The 20022-nt window shown below is 49.7% G+C and overlaps 6 protein-coding genes and 1 non-coding gene across 7 annotated transcripts; 1 reads left to right on the top strand and 6 right to left on the bottom strand.

The window, feature by feature from the left end:
* Positions 1-154: 154 nt before the first annotated feature.
* On the bottom strand, positions 155-1886 carry PV10_02232 (uncharacterized protein). Its single transcript, XM_016366521.1, has 2 exons — positions 1762-1886; positions 155-1699 (listed from the first exon to the last, which is right to left on the bottom strand). Exons 1-2 carry the CDS (start codon positions 1782-1784, stop codon positions 781-783), a joined length of 942 nt encoding a protein of 313 aa, XP_016226039.1. The 5' UTR covers positions 1785-1886; the 3' UTR covers positions 155-780.
* A 51-nt stretch (positions 1887-1937) lies between these two features.
* On the bottom strand, positions 1938-3171 carry PV10_02231 (uncharacterized protein). The gene has a single exon (XM_016366520.1). The coding sequence runs from the start codon at positions 2779-2781 to the stop codon at positions 2281-2283; it is 501 nt and encodes a 166-aa protein (XP_016226038.1). The 5' UTR covers positions 2782-3171; the 3' UTR covers positions 1938-2280.
* Positions 3172-4462: 1291 nt separating this feature from the next.
* PV10_02230 (uncharacterized protein) lies at positions 4463-9449 on the bottom strand. Its single transcript, XM_016366519.1, has one exon. It carries the CDS (start codon positions 9115-9117, stop codon positions 4630-4632), a length of 4488 nt encoding a protein of 1495 aa, XP_016226037.1. The 5' UTR covers positions 9118-9449; the 3' UTR covers positions 4463-4629.
* Positions 9450-10226: 777 nt separating this feature from the next.
* On the bottom strand, positions 10227-11485 carry PV10_02229 (uncharacterized protein). Its single transcript, XM_016366518.1, has one exon. It carries the CDS (start codon positions 11301-11303, stop codon positions 10428-10430), a length of 876 nt encoding a protein of 291 aa, XP_016226036.1. The 5' UTR covers positions 11304-11485; the 3' UTR covers positions 10227-10427.
* A 397-nt stretch (positions 11486-11882) lies between these two features.
* Positions 11883-11972, top strand: PV10_02228. The gene has a single exon. It is a non-coding gene; the product is annotated as a tRNA-Val (tRNA).
* Positions 11973-12923: 951 nt separating this feature from the next.
* PV10_02227 (uncharacterized protein) lies at positions 12924-14469 on the bottom strand. Its single transcript, XM_016366517.1, has 3 exons — positions 14148-14469; positions 13722-14089; positions 12924-13662 (listed from the first exon to the last, which is right to left on the bottom strand). The coding sequence occupies exons 1-3, from the start codon at positions 14430-14432 to the stop codon at positions 13068-13070; spliced, it is 1248 nt and encodes a 415-aa protein (XP_016226035.1). The 5' UTR covers positions 14433-14469; the 3' UTR covers positions 12924-13067.
* A 777-nt stretch (positions 14470-15246) lies between these two features.
* PV10_02226 (uncharacterized protein) lies at positions 15247-19048 on the bottom strand. The gene has a single exon (XM_016366516.1). It carries the CDS (start codon positions 18938-18940, stop codon positions 15401-15403), a length of 3540 nt encoding a protein of 1179 aa, XP_016226034.1. The 5' UTR covers positions 18941-19048; the 3' UTR covers positions 15247-15400.
* Between the last annotated feature and the right edge of the window lie 974 nt (positions 19049-20022).

Genomic DNA, 20022 nt, shown 5'->3' with positions numbered 1-20022 from the left:
TATTATTTTTTTATCGTTGCGAATTGGCTGTCATCCATAGACGATTATTCGTATGTTACATGTTCACAGCATTGCAATCCACAGTTATGCACAACGTCGGTCTCAGCTTTCAAGTTTATGTTTATTTCTATGTACTCGACATTGATCCTTCTGAGGGTATATCAATGGCCAACTTCACCTGTATCCATCTATTTCTAATGTTCTAATGGTGGACCTTGGACTTCCTGTTGTCCGTTTCAAGACTGCCAAAGGCACTCACGGATATATCCATCCCCTCGAGCCACAGTCTCTTGCAGATTGATCCCTGCGACAGCTAACCATAGCAAAGTTACACCCCGTTTGATGATAGATCACATCCTAAAAGTTGTGCAGCTGCAGTAATCGGCTTTCTTTCTTCGGTTCCAGTTCGATGCCTCAGGTCAGTTTCCGGCGTAGTCGTCGAGTATGTTTGGCCAAGTGCATTGCCTTGGTTGTATCCTCTGGACGCGAATGTCCGATCTGGTTCGGTGTCGTGGCGGACATCTCAGGGCGGTTGTGATCGAGCATGAGACGGACGGCATTAGATTGCCGAGGAGATAAATTCCCTCCACAAACTTAAACTGCTGAATCGCGAATCTGATATCTTGCTTGCACTCACAAATCATGTCCTGGTTCTGTTTGGCCAAAATAAATGCTGATTGAACCCATGTATGTTGTGAGGCGCAAAGTGCACTCGAGCACTTGGTGGTATTCGTCGGCGTTCGGTTGATAAAAAATTAACAAGTTTCATCATTCATTCATTCACCCAGGCCTCATGAAAATTTCATCTAATCCCTTCATATCGGTCAAAGCCAATCGTTTGGCTTGAATGTTGCGTCCTCTCAATAGATGTCTGCCATTTCTTGAAGGGGTCACCGTAGTTGGGGTGGCTGATTTGGCTGAGCTGATACTGGCAGTTGATCTTTTCCGCTTTAGCTTCTTTGAAGAGGTTGCATCTTCATTTCCAGAAGAGGATGAGGACACTGGTTCATCGGGGGCATGCGACCGTGATGATCTGTGACTCGAGTGAGTCTGTTCGGCTGATTCGCTTTCACTTCCTGTTTCGTTGCTGGAGGTGTTTCGTGACTTGGCTTGTCGTTTTGCAGCCTTTGCGGCACGTTTTGCGGCTTTGGCTTCTCGTTTCAGCCTCCTTGCCTCTTTGCGTTTTCTTTTCTCTTCTTTTGCGTTGTTTTTCTCTTCCGAATCGGTGGTGGCAGGGGTAGAATCGGGCTTCTGTTCCTCGATGGTTTCACCGGTTCCGAATGTCTTTTCACCGACTAGAGTTCCACCCTTGATGAAGACCATTCCACCCCATCTCCCTTTGGCGTACATGGCCAACTTGCGATCCTCGACTTTCTTTTCCATCACCTCGACTTCAGCCTCTGACTTGCCATTCAATCTTCCCAACATTGCTTGATAGGCATCCAAACCAGTTCGTTGGGCTTCAAGATCTTGACTTTTGTTCTTTGCTCCGAGGCCGAGATTGTTGTCTTTGAATAGAACGCCTACTCTGGCGGCTGCGAGGCGATCGACATCATTGAGACCGATGTGTGTTGAGGCTCGATTCCCTAAAGATTCGCCCTCGGACCAACCTTGCTTGACCATCATTCGTTGACCGAACGATGATGCAGCTTGTTGTTTCCATGCTAGGTTTCGAGGATCATGGGCAATCTTGCTTCGTCTGTGCAGGGTACTTGTCAGTGACGGAGGAAATGAGCAAAAGTGGCAAGTTCAAGAATGTACCTCTTTGGCTCAGCGAGACCCATGATGCCGGCGTTGGGCTGACGATCACAATGAGTGATCTCTGAGGGCCACGTTTAAGGGGACATGTCAAGTCGACTCAAGTTGTGCAAAGATACCTCGATCAGAGGCTGGAGGAAGCGGTGGAAAAAAAAGACGGACGAACGCCAAGTTTTGCGGGAAAGATCTTATCTTATCTGTTAGCGCCTGGCGCATCGACCATCGACATTGTAAAAAGTATCTATCTACACTTCTACAGTATTAGTTGCACCGCCCATCACCTCAAGCCGAGTACTGAGTACTTATGAGACGTCGTTCTGAAGAGATAAAGATTGGCTCTGCAAACATGCCGACAATTCAATCATTCGATTCATAACAGCCTTTTGTGCTCCCAAACACAGACTGTGTCCTACACCCCATGCTGGCAGCTGGTGCTGTTTGATGCGGTGAACTACAGTTCTCTCATCGAGAGCGGTGCTTCTTGCACCAATAGTTTCTGCAAGTGTTGGGCCACCTTGGACCTCAATTGCCAATCTGGACACTCGAATTATTGCTCTTGTAGACTCGGCCATTGACACGAATACTGATACCAACAGCGATGCCTACAGCAGCACCAATGATAGTCAGAGCAATCAAGATCTTGACCAGCAGGCGCTGCTTGGGAGGTAGACGGGAGAGCCAGCCACATCCTCGACGTTGAGGTTTTGTCATGCATGATTGCTTGTTGCTCCAAAACCTGAAGATCCCCTTGTTTTTGGCCTGAGCATCTCGCTTCTCCTCCGTGATTGTTGGAGTTAGGTTTGGGGGCCCAGCTTCGAGATCTTTGATCGTGGTGGTTGCAGAGTCTGAATTCTTAACGTCAAAGGAAGGTCGTGGTGAGTCGTGGTTGTAAAGGTAGAAGGGCGAGGCTATTTTGGCATTGGAGCAGGGATTGTAGTCTGCTTGTGGCTGTGTTTGGGGTTGCAGACTGCGGTTCGGAGGGGGTTGCTCGGTGAGTTCAGTGTCCTCTTGTACGGTCTGCATGGTGGTGGCTTGCAGGATGCGAGTGGATGGAGTCAAGTGAAGAATGCTCAGGAAGAAGTGTGGTCTTTGAGATGCTTTTCTGTCGAATGAGGTGCAGAAAACACCAGGGCCAAATAGGCGGATCTGTATCGATCAAGAATCCATGGCCATGCAATCAACAGCCAGACGAGAGTCGGATTTGATCTCAGAGGATGGAGGGAGTGAGTTGCAAGAGTGACTGCCGGTCTGGAGGGGAAAAGGCACTTGTGGAAGGTGGGATTCACTGAAGAAGGTCGAAGGCGCGATTGAGTACAAAAAGACTTCACTTTTGCCGTCTACCAAGACCAATAAACCACAGTGCAAGGGTCTTGGTAGGTCGTGACAGTACTCGGTAGCGGCAGATACAAGTTCTCAAACAGAAGGTCGGTTACAGCAAGTAACTCACCTTGCAGATCTAGTATTATACTTTGGAAGGCGAAGTCCAAGGCAGGAATCAGGCTCCTTGGGACATTGGGGGGCCACTGGGGGCTTACGAAGAAGCCATCTGCGTAGAGCAAGTGGAGCCAGCCTGTGTCAATAATCGACACGACATGTTCCAGCGGACTGGAGGTGATGACCTGTATTTGGTGAAATGGCACAAACATGGCGCTGGGAACGAGGTCGACAGGCCTTAGACCAGGGCATGGTTCCAGATGGAAAGGTGGAATGATGTGGTTGATCGAATCATCTCAGCATGCGGGAAAACAGGTGCAAAGGCGAGCAAGTGAATCAAATGCCAGCCAAATTGGCCAGACTTCCAGACCATGTAATTTGACGCCCAGCCCAGTCCCCAGTCAGGAAAGACATCACACTGGACAGGCAAGACAGGGGTGCTTAATGGATCGAGTCTAGCGGCTAGCCCCAGGCACCGGTGGACCCTAAAACCCCGACCGGCCCACGCCTAACCGTCTCGAGTCACAAGGTCTGGTTTGGCTTTTGTGTTGTCATTGCTGGCGTGGCAGTGTCGTTCGGCGTGCGTGTCTGGTTTTTCGGCGCGACGAGGTGGAACGTGAGTGAACATGGCAGTGACAGCCAACCTCGTATCCTCTGCTTTCACGTCAAGGTCTGTTTATGTGGTATAGCATGTGGGATCAGGTACACAATCACTATCGGAGTCTTATACGAGGGTTGTGAAAGTGTGTCCCTAGACATGCCTATCAGCCAAGTCACCCAATTAATCAAGACCATAACCGAGCTCTACTCCGTACTTAACAATCGCTCTTGTCCAACCCCGTCGGTAGTGTTTACTTCGTATTCAATAGGAGTGTGGACACTTGACAGTAAAATTGGTCAAATCAAGCCGTAACAGAAGATGAATCAAATATTCATCATACTCATGTCCAAGGACCTGGTAGTGGCGGACCCAGCCGTTTCCGGATGATGCTCCGTGGCCACTCTGGGGGTTGATCAAGGTTCAAAAGGCGCCTGGAGTGGCACGAGTGGCTGGAATTCAACCATTCCAGTGGTTGAAGAGTGCATGGCACCTGCCTGGACCCGCCACCCCCGGTTGTTCCTTGCAGCAGGTACGATGCACACTTTTTGCCCTTGCACTTTGACTTGGTTGAGACTTTGAGACACACACGCACACACATAGTCTTGGAAATGGAAATGGAAAAAGAGAATGGATCTTGCTCATCATCATCAACTTCAATTACAACTGGAATCATCATCTAAATAACTCTTATTATTCTATTTGACGCCACTGCTATATGCTGCACAGTACCGTAGGCTATGCTTGCACCTATATCCAATTCATGTGCTCTGTGTCGACCTGAATTCCATCCATATCACATCTCATATATCCAATCGAGTCCGCCAAGTTGACGCGCATCACTCGCGGAAAAAGTCTTCTCGAACAATGTGACTCTTGTCGCACATGCCGCGGAAGATACCATTTGCTTCAAATAGATTCAGGGGTGTGTCCAGCTCGGCAATTTGGCCTTTATCCATGACACAAATCCGATCATAGTTGATGATGGTCTTGAGTCGATGCGCAATGCATAGAACCGTTTTGCCTGCGAATCCGATCCGCATGGTTTTTTGAATCTTCTCGTCCGTTTCAAAGTCGACCGAAGATGTCGCCTCGTCGCAAACAATGATCTGTGAGTTGCGCACCAATGCTCGTGCCAGTGCCATGAGTTGTCGTTGCCCAAGCGAAAAGTTCAACCCCTCCTCTTCAACCGGACTATCCAGTTGAATTCGGCTAGGCGCATTGTGCCCGTCTAGCTTGGACGTTGATGTCGCCGCCGTCTCAGCCGTCTCGGGTCGTTCGCGTTTCTCCTTGTCATTCACATCTTCTGCCACCAGATCCGCCTTACGCAATGCCGCCCACAGCTCAAGATCCGAATGTTCGTTGAATGGATCCAAATTCGACCTTACTGTCCCCCGAAACAGTGTCGGGTCTTGAGGGATGATTGCAAGTCGTGACCGAAGGTCATGCAGACCGACCGTAGAAATGTCAATCCCGTCAATCTTGATCTGCCCTCCGGAAAGCTCACTGAGCCGGAACAACGCCGACATGATGGACGATTTGCCGGCGCCGGTTCGTCCCACGATTCCGATTCTCTCACCTCCTTTGACTTCGAAATCCAATCCTCGGAGTACAAGAGGTAACTCTGGCCGATATCGCATCTCGACACGGTCAAACACGATTGCACCAGACTGTGGCCACGACTCAGGCACCTCTCTCGCTTTCAGTGGCGCTTCTTCCTCCAGTTGAGTTCCGTAGTAGTGTATTCGCTCCGTAGCGTTCATGTTGTTCTCTACTTCGGCCAACTGTCGAATGGTGAATTGAATCGTTTGAACAATGGCCAAAACGTATGACAAGACAAGTCCGCCGATGCTGGGGTTCACATTGAACCGATCGGTAATCACCAAAATTCCCACCACAAAAACAAGCGCGTTGCCAATGGCGTCCAGCCGCGTTGCAACCCATCTTTGATTGGCAAACGTAAGATAATATGCCGAGTTCATTTCGTCGATAGAATCTCGAACACGCCCAATGAAATACTTCTGCAGCCCATACGCGCGAATCGACGCCACCCCGCTGACAGATTCAGAAAACCGCGCAAACACATGCGACCGGAGAACTGACTCGTGTCTCTTGACGTCACGAGCAGAAGCCCGATAGTAACTGGCTGCAAACAAGAACAGAAGGAACAGTGGTCCCAACGCGACCGCGAAAAAGTGGAAATAGGCGATTATGAGACAAAACACAGCAATGATCATGCCGAGAGTGATAAAGTATAACCTCATGGCATCCGTCAAGCTGTTGTCCATCGAGTCGACGTCTTTAGAGAATCGGTTGGTGATACGCCCGAGAGGCGTCGTGTCGAAAAATGACATTGGCGCCCGCAGAACCCTGGTCATAGCCTTTTGCAAGAGATTCTTGCTGGAGTTGGTACCGCTCGTCGAGAGGAGAGTTCCAAAAGCGAAGAGGACCAAAGCCTGGCACAACCCTAGACCGGCATATCCTCCGATATATGTTCCACGCGAGAAGCCAAAATGATCACTGACCCACCAACTCAACCACAGACTTGTCACAATGTTGGATCCTTGGGACAGCACAAGCGTGAGGAAGATCAGGGGCCAGAACAAGAAAAATCCGGATGCTTTCATGTATGCACCCCAGACGCTCCAGCTGACAGAGTCGGTCGCGCGCTCTTCTTGTTGCATCAAAGCTGCACCTTTACCTTTGTTAAGCTTTTTGTCTGAAGGCTTCTTGTCTTCTTCTCCTTCCTCTGCTTGCGGCTGGTGATGACTTTCCTGAGCTGTTGTGGCCATGAGCTTCTGGAATTCGACGCTGTGGCTCATGAGGTTATTAAATGTGTCAATGGCCTGGATATGCCCATCTTCCATCCAGATGATACGATCACACCTGTCCAGAACATGTAGCTGGTGAGTGGCCAGGATGCGACATTTGTCCTTCATTAGACCACAGATTGCCTTGTCCATGATGTGGCGACCAACGTGAGCATCCACTGCGGACAAGGGGTCATCCAACAAGATGATGTCAGCATCGAAATATATAGCGCGAGCAATGTTCAGCCGTTGCTTCTGGCCCCCAGATAGTGTAATGCCCCGCTCGCCAATCTCGGTCTGATCGCCAGATGGAAGGATATCTAGATCTGGGCCAAGCGCACAAGCATCAATCACGCTTCGGTACCATTTGGACCTATACGGCTTCCCAAAAAGGATGTTCTCTTGAAGTGTCGCATTTTGAATCCAGGCATACTGGGGGCAGAAAGCACGGGTAGATGCAAGCTTGATCTTGCCACCTGTCTTCCGCATGTCGCCTGCGAGTGCTCCCAGTAGCGACGATTTCCCTGAGCCGACAGAACCAATAACTGCTATCAGCTCATTTCTGCCTACGGTAAAGTCGACATCGTGCAATTTGAATGGCTCCACTTCCGTATGCTCGCTGGAGGCATCTTCTTGCGCAATAACCGCCAAGTCTTTGTTCTTCTTGGCTGCTCTCGCTGTCTTCTTCTCTGCCTTTTTCCGATCCTTTTCAGCCTTTTTGGCAGCCATGAGTTCTCCTTTGGTTTGGAAGGTTGCCGATCGCTCCTTATCCCGAGTGGCAGTCCTCTCCCAAGTGAATGACGCATGGGAGACCTCAACGGCGTCACTGAGATCTTCGTCCCATATGATCTCGTCGATCTGGTCTTCGGAAAGAAGGAACTCTTGAATGCGGCGTATAGAAGTCACGGCGTCAGTGACTTGACCGAGGACCAAAGGCAGGAGATTGAGTGGCATTCTGAGCGAGTTGAAAAGAGCCAAAGAGGAAAAGACCCTGGATGGTGCCAGATGATGATCCGTCACTGAATATGTGATGAAGGCCAACATGGAGGCAAATACAGGCATAGACAGGGCTACCGCATTAATGGCATTCCGAATTGACAGGAGGATCTGGATGGCGCGAATTTCTCTTCGTCGGAGCTCCTTGAGTCGGCCTAGAAAACTGGTTTCCCAGCCAAAGAACTTGACGAAGCGGACCGAGCCCAGAATTTCTTGTGTCAGGGTGACACGTTGATCAGTAATCTTGTTGATGACTTTTCTCCTCGCGAATAGAGCCTTGATGGATTTAGCTAGTAGAGGAATCATAATCATGAGAAGTGCATAGCCCGACAGGGCACTGTAACCCAGGTTGACACATAGAACAACGAGGACCAAAGCCAACTGAATAGGAGAAGTCCAAACGATATGAAACATGCCCGAGGCTTGATCAACGCGATATGTATCGACGCTCATGAGATTGACAATCTTGCCGTTACTCCAACCCGTGCCATCGCCTGAGACGCCTATTGATTTGTCTGGTGTGACATTCGGTCCGCCTTTCGGGTGCAACTTTCTGGACATGAAGCGGGCAAGAGCGGGTCTTCTTGGGTCAGGTTGTGCCTGGTCAGGCTGCTCGGATTTGTCGTTGGGTTCTTTTGGCTGCAGATCCTCAATGGCCTTGCCTCCAGCCTTGGCTCTGGAGGAGATGGTCAAAGTCTTTTCGAAAATGGCATTGATGAGAACAGCTCGTGCTTGACCTCCAACGATCATGCCGCGGTAGATGAAGTGGTTGGTGGCTGTGGTTTGGCAGATTTGCATGAGTGTGATACCAATGACCAAACCAACTCCATGACCAATATTAGGGGGCTCGCCGCCGTTTCTGTCGGCATTCCATGCATCGGTAGCAAACTGAATCAAGTACCGGGTCGTGAAAGGCGACATGACCTGTAAAACGGCGGAGAGAAAAGCACAGGCAGCACCAAAGAGGAATTCATTCCTGAAGGTGTCGAAGAGTGCCCATTTTAAGGGATTGCGTTCTTTTCGGGCAGTGCGGGCGTTGAAGGAAGCCATCATCTTGTCGATCATGACCTGGGAGGACCTATCCGGGTTGACGAGCCAGATATCATTGATCTCTAAATTACGCTTGTAACCAACGGTCATCAAAGGGTTCATCCATTGAAACGTCAGAAGGCTGAAGAAGCCGGCGTTGTATTCTGGACAGACGGAACGTTCTTCGGGCAGCGGGGCCGGGTCGCCATATTTGAGTGGATTGATCTTGTGATACCATGGAAGTGGGCGTTTCTGTGCTTGTTTGGAGAGGCCGGCGTGACTGGCTTCTGTAACTGATGTGGCAGTCGACTCGATCCTGGCCAGTCTGGTTGAATCGGTGCTCTTTCCCCGACCAATCTTCCTCAGATCTTGGGGAACCTCGAGATTCCTGGACGGGCCGTCTTGAGTTTTTTCCAGGTCCTTTTCTTCCACGCCCTCCTGGCTCAGAGCGTGCGAGAGGTCATTCTTCTCATTGTCGTCCAAGGGTGCCATTGCACACTATGCACCTACGCGTTGGCGCAGTTCGAGACAGGGGCGAAATCAGAGTTGTTCTCTAGCCGGCCATGTTTGAAGAATGACAAAAGGACAACCGAGGCGGACAGGAAAGTGAAGAATGTACAGATGCCGCGTGGCGAGTCGGTGACGGTGGGGGAGCGAGCCGTGTTATCCAGTCCCTGGAGTAAAAAAAAGCAGCCTCGGATGTATAATGATCAATGGGGATACGCGGATACACAGGGACGCCGACTGGCTGGACGTCATGTAAGTTATTAGCGATGACGCTTAGAGGCGAGGATAGGTGAGGCGTGAGAAACACGAGAGGGCACGCATGGGCGTTGTGGGCAGAAAGTCAGAGTTATGCGGTGTGGACTCACCTTTCACTTGGTCTTTTGGCCACTCTGCAGGCAGCCAAATGAATTGCATAATGTCGATTGTGGGAAACTCTTTGGTCTGGGTGCCAGAGTCCACCATGAAGATTCATCCAGGCGTGTCGATTGGGCAAATCTAGGGGGGAAGCATCCCCTGGAGACGCCCGAGGCCCCTTCGGCGGCCCTCTTCTGGTTCAACAAATCGTAGTGGGAACGCTAAAAGGCCCTGGGCGAGGATGTTGAGCAAGTCAAAGCTTGATTGTGCCGCTCGTTCCTTCCACCAGTCATGGGTCTGCAACGCGTGGCCAGTTATGCTGAGAAATCCACCAAATCAGGCACGAAGGCACCTCGGTCTATCGCAATCTCATTCCCACCCACATCTGAGGGGGGTAGATCCTCGAGGATTATCATCGTCCACAGAGGAGAGATCTGAGATTACGGAGAACACGTGGTTCCGTGGAATGAGAAGCGAGATCTACTCCGTACGGATACTCGTTCCTGCTAGTTGTAAGTACCTACGGAGTACTACGCAGACATGGCAGGTACTACTATATCGTAGACATCATCAAAGGCGGAAGGAGCCACTACTACTTTTATGTAATCACAACTCAACCGGCAGGAGGTAACCACAAATGTAGGGTTCTTGCGAGAAGTGAACCTTGGCCACTACTCCGTATGTACCATGTACTTATGACCGAGCTCGCTCATAATAAGAACAATAAAAAATCTCCTTGGATCCTAGCCTCGAGCCTACTTAGAAGCCAATCGTGGTTAAAGACCCACAGGCCCGGCTTTAACGAAAGCAACTTCAAACTCCATCTTCTCTTGTCCGGAGTCAATGTGGGCCGTGACCGTGTATGTCCTCGTGACTCGGAGTGGGAGATCGATGATGCTCCGACAAGACTCATCACACCATCACTGATCACTGATCACTGGTTACTGGAAATCTGTCGTGGCCGCCATCTCACGAGAGCTGTCAATGGTTTTGGCAGCATCCTTGACTTTGAGGTTTGCCAGTCTCCACGAATCTGATCCGATAAACACTCGCAGCATCTCCTTTTCCCTGACCAGCTTACCAGTGTCGCCTTGTCCTGTGACCATATCGAACATGAGCTGTGCTGCACGATTCGGATCTCCAATTGCTGCCCCTGCGCCTAGCTTTTTGACGAAACCGAGTCTCTTTGCGACTGGGTGGTCGCTGGCTGCGTATGGTTCGGAGGATTCAACTATCACACCAGCATTTGCAAATTGTGTCCGAAACCCGCCTGGGAGCACCAGCCAGACATCAATCCCAAAGGGTTCAAGTTCGACTCTCAAGCTGTCTGTGGCTGCTTCCAAAGCAGCTTTGCTGGCTGCATAAATTCCGTTAGCCGGAGCTGGAGCGACGCCCTGAATGCTCGAAATATTGACGATCACTCCAGACCTCCTGTTGCGCATACCAGGTAGCAGCGCCCTAATGATGCTTAGAGGCCCAAGAAAGTTGACTCTCATTTGATTCTCGACCTCTTGGGCGTGTATGTCTTCGGTGGAACCCATCACACAATATGCGGCATTGTTGACTACAATGTCAATCTGTCCGAACATGCCCTCAGCCTCTTGCATTGCCGTTGCGATGATAGAGTCTGACGACCCAGTATCGAGGGTCAGCCATTTGGCCCCCATGCCCTCTAATTCGCCAACGACATCTCCGGCCTTTGAGAGATTTCGTGATGTCGCAACAACTCGATGTCCCTGTGTGAGCACATATCGAGCTAGTGCCAGCCCCAACCCGGCGCTTGCTCCTGTAATCAGCCAAACTGGTGATTGCGCCATGGTGCTGTATCGTTGTATAGAATGATAAACCTACAGCTTGTGTCGAGATTTATCTGTCTGACTATGCTGCATGCTCCTTTATCAATGTCCTCTGATGACAACACCTCTAGGGCTCATGTCCCTTGATGACAATAACTGTAGGACTCTTCGGGGATTAGGAGCAGTATATCCGACGCCATGACGTTTAGCAGAAGGCCCTCGGCCCCTTGCTGCCAGTTCCCATGATGTGAACCGAAGATCAAAGCAACAACAGGAATACACGTGGTGGTCGGCGACTGGAACTAATAAGGACAGCTAGGTGATAAGTAGGTAGCCAGAGTCGTGGTAGCTGTTGTAGATATTATTTCTTGACCTAAAGATTAAAAGCATACTACCTAGGTAGCCAATGAATACCTAAGCCGGAAATGTTTAACCACCGTTTCAGTAGGGAGGACAGCATCCCCTGAAAGAACGGCTTTGGGCATGGAGGGTCATCGCTTTGAGGCCTAAATTCATGACATCTTCGCTAAAATAATCCGCAGCTACATAATTTTGAATCTCTCAAAAATTGTGTGAAACGCTTGCCGAAATGCACACAAAAGTTCCATAGTGTAGTGGTTATCACGTTCCCTTTACATCCATCTCATCCGACAGCGGGAAAGGTCCTGGGTTCGAACCCCAGTGGGACTATCATTTTTGCTTTTTTGCTAGATATCTGAGGTTTTTGGATGAAATGAGATCGATGTTTCAGTCAAGGGGGCTTTTTTGGAGGTTGTTGTAGGGTCTCATGATTTGTAGAGAATCATTCGACAAAGGGTCCAATCTAGCAGATGATGGTGTGATCTCGTGTCAATTCTAAGGGATTCTCTTGATGCGGGGCCTTAATAAGTTCATACAACATTCTGTACTTCTGCACTTCAAGCAGGCTCCTACCTACCTCAACACGCAATTTCACCGTGCCCTATAACCATAGTATTCATCGAAGCCACAATTGCCATGTCGATGATATGAAGCTGAGGACAGCGGGAATGGTGAAACAACTACTTACTGTGAAAGGGCACGCCCAGCCGTGGCATCTCCAAGGCCGAGAGCCCAGGATTCAACTTGGTGGGGACCTTGCATGCAGCCGAGCATTGACGGATTGCGCTTAGGCCTTGATCAAGGGAGGATCTGCACAGTTCCTGAATGTCGAGCTTTCCAGCTTCCCACGCGGCACCACTCGCAGTTCGCTACACCATCGTCCCTTGGCGACCACACGCTTACCCCAGTGTGGCACGTCGTTCAAGTTGTCGAATGTTCCAGGGTGCCAGGGTAGTTGTCTGACAGGGATTATTTATTTCTTCAGGCAAGGATCGGAAAGAGAGACTGCCAGCGAGACTAGTCCTCCTAAGCATGAGAGGTGCGGGGACAGTTGTGTCAAGATACCAGGGAAGACCCTGATAGCAGTATCAGTAGTTGAATGTCCGTCAAGATTATAAGCCTGTTCGTTGTAGCTGAAGGTCGGAATAGGAGAGCCTGGTTGATGTGCTCTTCCTCGAAGGCCAGCAATGTCAAGTCCGACTGTCAATGCTGCTGATCGAGATTTCTATCGGGTTTCTATCGATGGTCAAGTCTCTCACGTGGAATTTGGGAGGGTGTTTGGTTCAATAGACATGCAATTTGTCTTCACTCTATACATTCCCCACCATCTCTATTTAATATACACAATCATGCCAACGAGCTTCACAAGGCCAGAAACCAAAAACCCCAGCACCACAAGAGGTTTGTCCTTCAATAGAAAACCATCTATTTCACAGTTGCACGAATGAAATCGTCAGGCTCGGATGGGCTGTGGGAATGGTCTGAGCCTCGAGCGGTGCGTGAGTCGCCGCGATCTTCATATCCGACAATTTCGTAATCGATGGTTCGAAGAATAGCTCCTTCGGTGAGGCTTCTCTGACTTTCGCTGCGCTCAGGGATGTTTCCCAGGTTGGATTTTTCCTTTCCCGCACTCGACACTTCGCTTGTGTGGTGACCTCCTTGGACCTTCTTCATCTGTCTGGTTGGCCACTCTCCACTGGCGGACGAAGCTCCCGTCTGGCTATGGTTCTTGGTCCCAGCGATGCCTAGTCTGCCGGAGAGAGCGGTCTTGATTCGTGAGGTGACTCCCCTGGACGAGCTTCCTAGTTCGGCTTCGTATTGTGTGGGAATAGTAAACAGCGATGTGCCTGATTTGAACATGTCCAACACTCCCTTCAAGCTGGGGATGCAGGCTGTCAAGATGGATAGGTTCATGACAATCGCAGTCCAGATGGTGGGGCTGACCAGGGTCCATGAATAATCATCCAGATCGACATCGGTGTGGTATGCGACCATTTGAGGGATGATAAACGCCGGCACACTACAAGAGGGTTAGGGTTAGTTTCTTGGTGGTCATTTTATCGATTGATTTCGACTTACAGGATTCTGCAGCCGAATAAAATCATCACCTGCCACTTCTTGCTGATGTTTGTTTGTACTCCTCCCATCATAATGGCTGGGATGACGATCAAAGACAGGTCGGTAATGATATTGACGATACCGATGAACAGTTCGAGAGCTTGAGTGTTGATACATTTTCCATCTTCAACCATCCATGGAGAAGGCAATTCGCACTGGAAGGCGATGGCAAACACACCGGCGAGAGCCCAAGCAGCCACCGTCCCGGCAACTCCGTAGCAGGCATAATGAATTGAGCGTTGGGGAGTGATGGCCATGATGAACCAAAGCACCGAGCATTTGGCGAATGCCATTGATATGATGAAGAGCATACGAGCTGAATAAACATACTACCACCATCAGTCAGCAAGCGAAGTTTCTTTTTACAATTGGCTGGGGAATGCTCACTCTGGCAAAATAACCAAATGTCTCCTGAGACAGTAACTCTTGAGGTTGTCCCAAACCATTCTTGCAGGCTGAAATGATGCAAATCGTTTGAACAAAAGCCATTACGGCCGACGCAACAATCAGCCAGTCATAATTTCGCATCGAAGTCAGGTGTAACCGGGAAATAATCTTCGCGCCGACGGCCAGTAAGGAATACACCAGAAAGGCCGTACTGGTGATGACAATCCATGGGGCATGATTGTCGCTCGCGATTTGAAAGAACGGAGGGCGCGATTCCTCAGCCATTGCGACAGACACACAACTGACTGCCTCCACTGATGGGTAGAGAGATGAAAGTCAAAGCCTGTGGGAACTACAAGTCGATATATGGAGACGTGCACACATGTCAAGCGGCATTCCCCGTAACAAGAACTACTTCCCGCCTACCAGTCGACAGGCCCTGGGTTTCCCTGGGGGGAGGGCCCAAAAAACCTCCTGAGTCCTGAAAGTACTGATTGAACTCCCTCGAGGAGCAGGACGCCTTGGCCACTGGTGCCCAAAGGCTCAAGGCCCAGGGCAGAAGGCGGGTAGGGTGGTGGGTATCTCTCTGTGCCGCTCTGCATGTACGGAGTACTTAAATGAGCCGGAAGCTGGCGCCGACGGCCCAGGCGGATGAGGCCCACAAAGTACTCCAGCAGAGAAGCGGTTGGTCTTTTTAGAAGAGTCGCCCAGAGCCTACGACCCGACGACCCTACATGAGTGGGCTAATTGTCCCTAGGGCGTCGTTCTAGTTTCTTGGGTCGATTTCACAGCACGCACTTTGATGGAGCACAATGGGGGTCATGTTAAGAGAGCCCCAGCAGTTTGACGTTCCAGAGGGGGACTCGATAAGTGAAGATCGGTATCAGTTGGACCTCAAGTGTTCATGGTCATGCACCTAAACACACGCTACACACCACATCCTGTCAGACACAAGCTGAGTCTGAGCTTGCAGATCATCGTGCTTCACTCGTGAATACCAAGCGGGCTCCAACCTTCCCAACCCAAAAGGGTCCTACATTCGCTTCTCTGTACTCCGGACTCGGTACCGAATACTATTGGTGAACTCGTGGTTCTGTCTCGCTACCTATCTGTCAAACCTACATACGTCGACTACTTTATGGTGTAGACTGTATTGGCTGCATTCTCTGGCGCACTATATGAAGGATGCATCTTCCGAAGTTGACAGCTTACAATCTGTTGATGAGCTTCGGAGGAGATGGTGATCTTCATGGCTAGGGCAGTTGTATCTTTATTAACTCTGTCCCCACGCCCGCAATCATCAATTGAAAGTCCCTCTCAGGGAGGCCACCCTCTGATTCTTCGCCTATCTTCCTTAGCTCAACCATGCTAACAAGTTCCAAGCTACTGACATCCGCAACAGCTGTCCAAGCACTTGCTAACTTCCGTACTCTGACGTCTTGTAGAAGGATGGTTTGATCTTGAGCGGCTGAGTTGACCGGTATCTCAACACGCCAGGCTTTAGCACGCTGGTCATTCCCCACAGTGGCAATGGTGACACTCATTGTTGAACCACGAGTGATGCACTCGACAACTTTGAGAGCTGTAATTGCTGCAGCGTGAGCCTTAGGGATGATGATTGTCCTGGGATGATCTGGGCTTGTAAATTCTTTTTCTGTGTCAACATTCAAAAATGTCAGGCCCAAAGCATTGTCATCACCTCCAGTCGTAGTCAAGTACATTCGTGGCCACAGCATAATGACATCCATCGCAAGGATGCTGCTCTGGTGGATCCCCTTGAGCTCCATTCCATCGGGTGCTGCATCGTCTGCCTTATCCTTCGATGCCAATCGCGTGAGATTCAATGCTCCATTTGTGCCGGCGGATAGTATCTGCATCACTGAACTGGTATGGTCACTCAAACCCTGGTTGGGCAATATCGATGTTTGTAGTAAGCAAAATGAGCCGAAATTGATGATATGTATCACCTCAAAAGCCCCAGTGCCGTGATTTGCTGTGGGCTGGTAGTTGATGACCTTGACCTTGCCGTTGGAATACGCCATAGCCAACACAAAGGAAGATTCCTCTTCTCCCAACACACCACGATTTTGACCCTTTTCTTGTAGGTCAAAACCCATGATTCTTGCATCAGAGTCCTCTGTTACCTTGGGCATTCGGTCTTGCAAGACGACACCGACACCAACACAAGGGACGTTATATGTTAGCTTCCAAACAAAAAATTCCTCGAATCCGGCACTGCTGAAAAGGAATCTGCTAGCTGGAGAAAATTGGAGGTGTTGTAACCCAGTCGTGTGCCCCTTTAGCACTACCAGATTATGCCACCCTGATTTGTGTGAATCCGGGATCACGGTGGGCTCTATTGCGAAGAGTTGTATGTCTGTGTCTTCTGCGCCAGTTGCCAGCAATGCACAATTTTCAAGTCCACGAGGTTTGTCTGTGTATGGGCGAGAGCTCTTGGCCATTGCTTTAATCTCACGTCCATGACTACTGTGACCGATAGCGACACTAGGCGGACTTTTGTCGATGTGCCAATTGATCTTTCCAGCCTTTGTCCATACAAATGATTGAAAATTCTGACGTTCTACCTGGACAGGCGGGGATGGACTGATTTTGTTGGCAGCAAGCTCAATGAGTGGTTTGTAAGACCAGGTCCTGTGGGAGCCGCCGCACTCAATGTCCAACAGAGTCGTCCGTTGTGTTTCATTCCATACGATGAACGAAGTGGACTTGAACCCGCATAAAACGAGATCAACAACTTGGTTACCGGGTGCAATTGTCCTCGGAACCAGGTAAGAACCTTCGATATTGGGTCCAAATGGTGGAGAGGAGCGATGGATTGTTGAAATGGGTGGAAATGTTTGTTTCTGTTTGACCACTCGATGTACACTGAAGGTTCCGTCTTTGCCGGTTGACAAGATGTGAATCACATCTGATTCTTCCGGCCCAAGGTGAGGTGAGGGATCCAAAAGCCGAAGTGAAGTGACGCTGTCAGTACCATGCACGTGTCGAACGACAAAAGGATTCTGGGCTTCCGCTGTCTCTGCATCTACATCTGCGTAGAAAGCCAAGGCCCCGGCGCGAGATCCAAGAACCAAACATCGACTACAAGGGTCATAACAGCTCGCTGTCACGTTGAACGTATCGGGTGAACCAAGGTTGGTCATGGTGACTTGGACGGCTGGGCCCCGATCAGAAACCCATAGGGCCACGACCCTGGAATCACTGAGTCTCGCCACTATACATGGCATTCCAGGCGCTGGCGTCAAGGCAACCGACATCCAAGTGATGCTGGCCTCAAGAGGCGACAAAAGTGATATCACTTCTCCCGTTGATTGAACAAGCGCTGAGAGTCCGCCAGCTTGTGGTGCCATTAGCAGCATCCCATGACTGGAAACATAGCAGATGACGACACTGCCCTTGAGAGGGTTGCTGAGCGTCTTCGTACACACCAACGTATCTCCATTTGGCGAAAGCTGGTACAAATCCCCGTCATCGGTATTGGCTAGACAGATGTCGTGGTCAATCATAGTGTACTGTTTGAGTACTTTGCCGTTGTGGCTGAGTCCTCGAAAAGGGTGGGATATAGTGGAGGATTTAGTCAGTCCCTGATCAACGTCAAACCTCCTTTGGACGACTTGGTTGTCGGCGCCACCAGAATATACAACTAGACTGGGGTATATTAGAAGATGTGACATAGACCAGGCATTTTTCCCCAGATGGTGATGGTCTCGCGCATGCGGGCTAATCGTCCACTGCTGCTGCATAATTGATTCTTGGCCGGTTCCAGAGACCAATTCCCACAATTGACAAGTGGCATCTTCGCCTTCGGAGAGCACAAGAATGCGATGATCCCCTGCTCCAACCTGGCGCACTGCAAATTCCACATTCCAAATCCGTGATGAATGAGCCCAAGTCTTGGTCAGCTGTGATATTTCACTATCCCGTGTGACGCCGAAGCCTGTCTCTCGAGGACCGAGACTGGGAATGGAGTTGATCGCTGGTACATTGGAGTCGCTGATGTTCCAAATTTGGATTGTACGGTCATCACTGCAACTCGCAAGTAACCTGACTTTGACTCCGTTAATGTGTATCTCTTGAGAGATTGTGACTCCGAAGATGGAGCCTTCATGTCCAGTGAAGGTGTGTCTCAAGGTAGTTACCCACCCACTCTCATCGTTTGAATTGTGACACGTCCACACAAAGATCTCCCCAAACACAGTGCCCGAGGCAACAATTATGCCTCCGCTGTGTGTGGCCTTGATATCTCCAGAATAGAGAAACGTGGCTGGCCCGGGCACTGTATCAAGAAGCTCAAACTGCGTAGCCTGTCGGCCGCTGTGGCTGTTGATCTTGAGCCTGAGTAAAGCATTGTGTGCAGTGAGAAGGAAAAATGTGGAGGAGTTATGTGGGGCGGTGTGTAACGAGGTCGTTGTCACTGAAACAGCCTTCAGAACCCAGTCTTTGGCATCAAAAAGGTCTGAAAGCTCAAGAATAACATGATTGGGGAGGCTTTGGTGCTCAGGCAACACTGATAGCTCTCCATAGCGAAGCCAGCGACCACCCCATATGAGGATGCTTATGTGCTTCGAGTCACCAGCGGGTGTGGTCACTTCAATGGCGTCAATGCCATGAATAGGCTGGCAAGGAAATACCTGCTGGCGTAGAACTTGTCCGGAATTTTGGTCATAAACATGAAGCCATGGTCCAGAGCCTGCGACCAGCAAGAACTCAGATCCAATCTCTACGGGCTTGAGGGCAGTGACAGGTAAGCCTGTCTGCTGTGAATGTATCATTCAGGGCTGGAAGGAAGGATCATGTCTGACAACAAGCTGTAGGGTAAGGATGATATTCCAGGGTGCGTTGCCAATCTTGGGGATCGTCGAGGCGTAGACTGATAAAGGACTTACTTGAGAATTCTAAATCAAGTCTATATAACTTCAATGTTATGAGTACTGATTGAGAATTTTCAGTTGTCGGGTGCCAGCGAATCAGAGTTCCAGAACTGATTTGGAAGGACGGAAAAACTATTGTCCATATTGTCAGAATAGTTACCCACTCGTGCACGGAAGATGCGTTACATCTGGTAGAGAGCGATTATTCTTGTATATTATGCATTCACTCTTTGTCGAATGTTAAACAAGCTCGATGGCCCAACTTTACCATAAATCTAGCGTAAAACTCTTGCTACAAAGCCGAGCGAGTGTGCGCTGGGAAAACCCTAGTGATGTTTCTTCTATAGATCTAATTCCATATACAGACATTTATGATCGAATGAAGGAATGAATGAATGTACTGAGACTGAAAATAGATTCTATACATCACTGGAATCATATCGTGTTGCTAGGGTTAGGATCTGGGTATATAAAATGGCTAGCAAGGGGAATCTGGTTCTATAAATGAATATGTGATATCACAATTCCTCACTCACCAGCAATCCATATTTGTCGCTGGTCACCATTTCGCTTCTTACCTCGAGTGCGATGCCCCTCAAACTGCCATTCACGAGAGATTAGGTAGCAAAGATGATAATAAACAAGCAAATATCATCAGAGGGAAGATATGTCCTTGTGTAGGGTCGAAAGGTCCAAGTTTTATGATCTTTTCTCGAGACATACGATGAGGGTTGGCTGCCAAATCTGGAAAGGGCTTCCGGCATGTCAGGTTTTGGGTCTTTCGCGTTGGGTCTGAAGCTTGTGTCGCCCATATCATCTCGTGTTAAGCGCACATTCCATAATTGAGTACTCGTATATCCTCATAAAGGTAGGGGCCACTCCATGCGGCGTAGACGCCCATAAAGTCTCTAGAAATTGTCAAGTCGGATCATTCTTGTTGGGCCTGCTCCTTGGTAGAAGCAGGTTGGCTATGCTGCCCATTG

Source organism: Exophiala mesophila, assembly GCF_000836275.1.
Source record: "Exophiala mesophila strain CBS 40295 unplaced genomic scaffold supercont1.2, whole genome shotgun sequence".
NCBI classification, from domain to species: domain Eukaryota; kingdom Fungi; phylum Ascomycota; class Eurotiomycetes; order Chaetothyriales; family Herpotrichiellaceae; genus Exophiala; species Exophiala mesophila.
Note: the sequence above shows the minus strand (reverse complement) of the source record. Positions and strands in the feature narration are given on the sequence as shown.

Bases quoted from the DNA above. Each gene is read 5' to 3' on its own strand.
- PV10_02226 (XM_016366516.1), bottom strand. From the start codon at position 18,940: ATGATACATTCACAGCAGACAGGCTTACCTGTCACTGCCCTCAAGCCC.
- PV10_02229 (XM_016366518.1), bottom strand. From the start codon at position 11,303: ATGGCGCAATCACCAGTTTGGCTGATTACAGGAGCAAGCGCCGGGTTG.
- PV10_02227 (XM_016366517.1), bottom strand. From the start codon at position 14,432: ATGGCTGAGGAATCGCGCCCTCCGTTCTTTCAAATCGCGAGCGACAAT. The intron at 14,090-14,147 runs GTGAGCATTCCC...TGATGGTGGTAG, and splicing joins CATTTGGTTATTTTGCCAGA to TATGTTTATTCAGCTCGTAT. The intron at 13,663-13,721 runs GTAAGTCGAAAT...ACCCTCTTGTAG, and splicing joins TTATTCGGCTGCAGAATCCT to TGTGCCGGCGTTTATCATCC.
- PV10_02230 (XM_016366519.1), bottom strand. From the start codon at position 9,117: ATGGCACCCTTGGACGACAATGAGAAGAATGACCTCTCGCACGCTCTG.
- PV10_02232 (XM_016366521.1), bottom strand. From the start codon at position 1,784: ATGGGTCTCGCTGAGCCAAAGAG. The intron at 1,700-1,761 runs GTACATTCTTGA...TACCCTGCACAG, and splicing joins GGTCTCGCTGAGCCAAAGAG to ACGAAGCAAGATTGCCCATG.
- PV10_02231 (XM_016366520.1), bottom strand. From the start codon at position 2,781: ATGCAGACCGTACAAGAGGACACTGAACTCACCGAGCAACCCCCTCCG.